This window comes from Psammomys obesus, unplaced genomic scaffold, assembly GCF_907164565.1.
Source record: "Psammomys obesus unplaced genomic scaffold, mPsaObe1.curated_primary_1811, whole genome shotgun sequence".
NCBI lineage: Eukaryota > Metazoa > Chordata > Mammalia > Rodentia > Muridae > Psammomys > Psammomys obesus.
In genome coordinates this window covers 14,615,341-14,621,340 of record NW_026592548.1, presented here as the reverse complement: position 1 = coordinate 14,621,340, position 6,000 = coordinate 14,615,341, and the positions used below count along the sequence as shown (strand labels likewise).

Genomic DNA, 6,000 nt, shown 5'->3' with positions numbered 1-6,000 from the left:
ATAAGTGGATATTAGATATATAATATCCACTTATGAGTGAGTATATACCCTGTGTGTCTTTCTGCTTCTGGGATACCTCACTCAGGATGATCTTTTCCAATTCCCATCATTTACCTGCAAATTTCATGATTTCCTTGTTTTTTATTCCTGAGTAATATTCCATGGTGTAGACGTATCACAATTTCTGTATCCATTCCTCAACTGAGGGGCATCTGGGCTGTTTCCAGCTTCTGGCTATTACAAATAAAGCTGCTACAAACGTGATTGAGCAGATGTCTGTGGTGAGTTCTTATTCAGTTCTTATTCAGCTATGCACAATCTCACTCTCACTCCACCCAAGTCTGGAGAAGAACCAATCTGCTCAAAATGATTGAAAAGTGTCATTCAAGGGCCACTGCTCAGACTGTCAGGATGTGGCTGGCCTCTTCTAAAGCTTCCAAACAGTCCTGGGTTGGTTCCCTAGTTTACTTTTTTAGCTTTCCCAAAGCAGCCTGACCTTTCCTGACATCTCCTGTAGGCTCTACTGACAGCCGTCACATGCCAGGAGGGTTTGGCTTTAGGTCACTTGAGTTTTCAGCGCAGGTTGGAATAGGCTCAGGGTGTCTTGTCTGATGGTTTACTTAGAGTAGCTGGTTTCTAGTAATTGCTCAATCATTGGTATTTGAGGAATGTGACATGGTGACACTGAGTGACTAAAGAGGATTATGTGTATACACTCTCGAACAACCGTGGCTGTTACAATTCTGAAAAGCTGGCACTGAAAACTCATTTCTGTAAGAAGTTCCCCAGAGACCTTTTAACGTTTTTAATAGAAAGGCTAAAAACTTTTTGTTCATGTGGCATTCTAAAAAGCTTCAGAGATAGCTAGGTCTGGCTCCCATTCTAGCTAGGTGGCTGGGGGCAATTTCGTGAAGGCTAACCCAGCTGTGCAAAGCATGGGCTCCCGAAGAAACATGATAACAAGGGCGGTTGTGGGAGAGGTAGCGGGAGAGGAAATGCAAGTGAAGCAGTTGCTAAAAACATGTGGCTATTGTTTTTACTTATTCAGTCCTTAAAAAATAATCAAAATACATTCTTACATTCAGCACTAATTGGATTCAGTGGGTTACAAAAAAAAAAAAAAAAAAGGAGAGAGACTAACTATAGGCTGGAAACATGGCTCAGTGGGTAAAGTGCCCGTGTGTAAGTGCGAAGATGAGGGTGTGGATTCTGAGCACCCACGCAGAGGTAGGAAGGCCTGGCAGCCTCACTGTGAGCCTCTGCTATGTGGTGAAGGGACAAGGCTTCCACAGATCAATCTGGCAGCTAGACTAACGACACTGGCAAGCTCTGTGTTCAAGCGAGAGACTCTCCCCAATATGTAAGGTGGAGAATGATCCTGGAGGACTCCCAGTGTCAGCCTCCGGGTCTCCGCACACACGCACATGCACACATTGAACACGCATGCGAACATGTGCACCCAACCAGAGAAATTACAGGAACGAAAGCTATTAAACCGTTGGGAAGTCCTGGAGCCAGTTTCATCAGTCTCAGTGGCTGAGCCGTCGGGTTTGTACATTGTTGTGGACATAGCATGCCGAGTGACACAGGATGTGGTAACTGTCAGGGCTACCCAGTCCACTTGCCTGATTTCGTACAGGGGAAACAATTCAAGGTTCTTCGAGGATTCAGCCGGGCGAGACTCAGAGGAAACATTCTAGAGTCTTGACTCATGAGACAGCTTGAGGAGGCGGGAAAATGTGTGAGGTAAACTCGCTGGGGTTTCACTTCGCCGCAGTTGCTTGTATTTGTGTGTGTGTGTGTGTGTGTGTGTGTGTGTGTGTATGTGTGTGTGTGTGTGTGGCTTTGAATGACATCATGCTATGCGTGACAGAGTATTGGGTGAAGGGATGCGTGCAGGCGTGTGCACATATGTCAGTGTGTGAGAGGGGACCTCATGCCTGTGTGATCCATAGTGTGTGGGGGTGGATCTTTGGCTGAGAGTGTGCTATGTGCGACAGAGGGCAGGGGTGAAAGCATGTATGCAGACGTGCACATATGCGCAAGTGTATAAAGGAGCTTCATGCCTGTGTGATGGTGTGTGCATGCGCATAGCATCCTGCACCGGTTCCTGGTTTCTTGTAGAACTTTGCCACTAGCTGTTTTTACTGTTTATGCAGCCTAAGAGGAAAACTGTTGCTCCTGGTGAAGAGAGCCTTAGGGTATTTAACTTTGTGTCAGTAAATAGATAATATTGGGAGGTGGATATTGAGACAGGGTCTCATTATATAAGCTGGCTGGCCTTGAACTCATGGCAGCCCTCTGCCTCTGCCTCCTGAATGCTGGTATCACAGGAGTGTGGTCACAGGTCACTGTGAGTAGCGGTAAGTGATTTTTAAGGGAGGAGACATCCTGAAGGCTAGCAGGCATCCTGGAGCAAAGTCCTGGGGGTGCCTTCAACCTTCTTTTCTAGAGTCATTTGTTCTTCCCTGCCTGATGAGACAGAGAAACGTGTGACAGTTCTGTCTTTTCGAAGACAGGGAAGGAGAAGCCCGGCTTTAAGGCTGCTTCTTCAGCTCAAGGTCCTGAGCAAGTCTAACGCCATTTTTTGGAATGTTTTCTGAATTGCCGACACAGTCTTCTACTAAGAATTGCTGACGTAGTGTAATGAGGTGATTCTCTTTGGAGCCTCCTGTTTTTGACATTGTGTTCTTCCTGTGTAACTCAAGGAATGGATGGATATTTTTCTTCAGATGCTTAGAGGTGAGAACTGATAAGAATCAGAAGCCGTTTTCTTTCCTCTGTAAATGGTAAGAGCCGCATTCCTGTTTTCTTTTGTAGCTTGTTCGATTTGGCCTAGGTAACCAGTTGGTGGTGGCTTTTAAGGAAGACAACACCGTTGCTTTTAAGCACCTGTTTCTGAGAGGATTTTCTGGAGTCGATGAAGATGACTACAGCTGTAGCATATACACTCAAGAGGACGCCTATGAAAGCATCTTTTTCGTGATGAAGCAGGCAAGTGTTTGGAACGGCCTACTTTGAAGACTATGTAGATACCTGGAGTGTTGTCCTAGCAAACCAACAAATACTATTATCTCGTGTAAATTTCACATAGCCTGCCGAGATCTTTACTGCTACTTCAGATACTAAAAGCAGAATTTCACCATTTAAAGTCTTTTCTTTAGGTTTTAATCTTCTTAGTTTATTGTTCAGAACCACTACTTTAAGGAGATTATCCCAGAACAAAGAATTACGAGATTATAAAATCAGGTTTGGTACAAATGTGAAACCCAATCAGAGGGTATGTGGGTGCTCTCAAATTTGATGTAATAGCATTCATAATACTGGCTAAATAGTAAGGATACGAAGTGTGATACAGTGTAAGAAGAAAACATTTAAGGGTCATATTTTTCCCTTTCCATTAATTCAATAAATATTTGAGTTCCTGGTATTTGGCAAGTACTGCCCGTTTATGATGTAGCAGTGAATAAAACAGATAAAATCCTGGCCTGTGGAAAAGAGAGAGCTAGAAAAATGAAGAGAAATGAAATCTATAGTACTGAAGGCTGGCTCCTTAATGACAGAGTACCCAAGACATGCTACTAAGCACAGCTGAGTTTTTGCTGGCAGCAGGAAGGAAGAAATTCCTCTGACCACTCTCAGTGGTGCCTCAGGTGGGGTGGGAGTCCTTTCATATAGAGGGACCTTGATTAAAATTAGGTGAAGACCATGTTGCAAGAGTTTAAGATGGGTGGACACAGCACGTAAGGCTGTAGGAGAAGCCACAGGGTCTTGGAATTGTGTTAAGACTAAATTTTTAATTTTTGGCCAAGTTGATAAGGTTTTGTTTTATTTTATTGATACAGGGTCTCACTACATAGCCCTGGATGGCCTCGAACGTGCTAGGTAGATCAGGCTTGCCTCAAACACATAGAGATCCGTCTGCTTCTGCCTGGGATTAAAGGCCTGTTCTACCAAGCTCAGCTTATTTTTTTTTTTTTAATTTTTGAAACAATTAGTAGTTGTTTGCAACATTCCTGTAATTTTGTAAATGTTTCCTCATAAAGTCATAACAATGAAGATGGAGGCTAGTGAGGCCCTATTAGTGAAGGCAGCCAGTAGCAGAATTGTGTTAATGTACGAGAGTGTTAGTTGTGTTAGTGTGAGCTGTGACATGTGGGTGGTGCAGGTCCTCAGTGAAGCAAGAAGGGAGATGGGGAACCTTCTGGTGTGAGATGGATGTTCGTAGTTTCCTACAGTTTTGACTTTTTACTTGCTTTTATTATTTTAACTAACATATAATTCATTATAACAATGAAGCGCAAAGGAGGTTTTGGTATTAGAAATTTTCATGAGCTCATTGTAGTGGTGATATTTGACTAAGATTCGAAGGAGTGAAATGAGTAGATTCAGATGTAGTTCCAGGAAGACGGAATTAAAAGACCAGAGTTAGAAGTATGTCTGCAAGCTCTGGGAACTCCCTGGAGGCCAGCTGGGCTTTACATGGAAGAGCGAAGGGACCACAGCATGGGAAAAGGTCTAAAAGTCAGGTGAGACCTCGGGGAGGAAGCTGGGAGTCTCCCTCAGGATATTGCTTTGGTGCAGAGTTCTATGAGGCAGTGTGTCCCCATTCAACTGAAGAAAATGCTTTCCTGCTGTGTCAAACTGGACCCTGCTCCCAAAACGCACTGTATAAGCAATAAAAGTAATTAAGAGTACATATGGTTTGTGGCTTATTTATCTATAATTTAACTGTGCTTTAAAAAACAGTATCGTCAGCTGAAGAACCTTTCCCTGGCAACCCTTGGTTATGGAGAGGATGAAGACAATAGAACGGCCTTGAAATTCTGTAAGCAGCATTACAAGACAGAAGCCATGTTTTCTTCTAACGAGACCCTCAGTATTGACAGTGACATTGAGACAGGTAACAGGAGTGAGTGCTTCATCATGTGACTTTGTCATTTTCTGTGATAAGCAAAATGGCTTTCCTTTGCTAGCAAGTCAGTGGAACTGAGTGTAACAGGCTCCCTGTGTTAAAGGAACTTTTATTCTCCTGTTTTAATTGTTGTCTGGGAGGCTTATTGCCTCTGTCTGCCAATCTAGCCTAGTTCTGGAGGCTTCTAGCCTCCATACAATCTAACCTAGGTCTATAATGTTTTCAGCCTCTGAGACTTACTGTTGAATAAGCTCACCCTTTCTTGTTCTTTCTGAGATGGCTGGTTCAACTCTGCTGTTCTGGCTCAAACTCCTCTCCCAGCTGACTTATTCAATCTGGCTTTTCTCTCGGCCTCTTAATTGCTCTGCTTGGCCTCAAATTAACTCTAGCCATCCACTCTAATCTCCCGGCTCCTCCTCATTATCTGGCTTATTCAGTCTTCACCTGAGTTCTCTCTCTCTGCAGCCTGTCTCTCTATTACTGTCCTGGTAAAAACTGCTTCCTCTCTCTCTGCGTTGCCTCTTAAGTAGCTTTACTTTCTTCTCTCTTCTCATGAGAATTGGGCGTATTCTAGTCTGTCAACTCTTTCTCTGATTCCTCACCTTTTCTGCCACTCAATTAGACATCACTTTCAAACATGGGTGCTTCTTTCCATAAACTAACTTTACCTTCATTGTTTGGGATTAAAGGCCTGTGCCACTATGCCTGGATCTCAGCTTTTCTTTACCTGAGAGTCAGATCTGCTTGCCGCCGTCTCCTGGTTTAAAGATGTGCTGGTATTCCACACAGACCTGGAAGGTCTTTGGATGTGATCTCTTGCCAGATCAGCCATTCTGAATTAAAATTCCTCTACATCCCCTTGGAACAGGCTGTCACTTTCACAGCTGCATTCAAAGGCCTTGACTCAGGAGACCACGTGTTGCTGGTGATGGGAAGGAGTAGTGTTTTTTTATATATCTTTGGTACATTTTGAAATTCCTCAGTAACTGCTCATAACCTCTGGTGCTTCTGGTTCTGCTTCCCAAGTGCCAGGACCACAGCTGTGTGCCGCACACCAGCTTTTCAAAGGGGAATTGCAGAGTTAA

General features: G+C 43.8%; 1 protein-coding gene across 4 annotated transcripts in view; it reads left to right on the top strand.

Moving 5' to 3' along the window:
- The window catches only part of Mcoln2 (mucolipin TRP cation channel 2), a 45,894-nt gene that overhangs the window by 15,851 nt on the left and 24,043 nt on the right, over positions 1 to 6,000 (top strand). For all 4 annotated transcript variants that reach the window (XM_055614358.1, XM_055614355.1, XM_055614357.1 and 1 more), the window contains exons 3-4: positions 2,821 to 2,994; positions 4,750 to 4,903. In XM_055614358.1, coding sequence (XP_055470333.1) covers positions 2,821 to 2,994; positions 4,750 to 4,903 — 328 coding nt within the window. The remainder of the gene's footprint in view (positions 1 to 2,820; positions 2,995 to 4,749; positions 4,904 to 6,000) is intronic.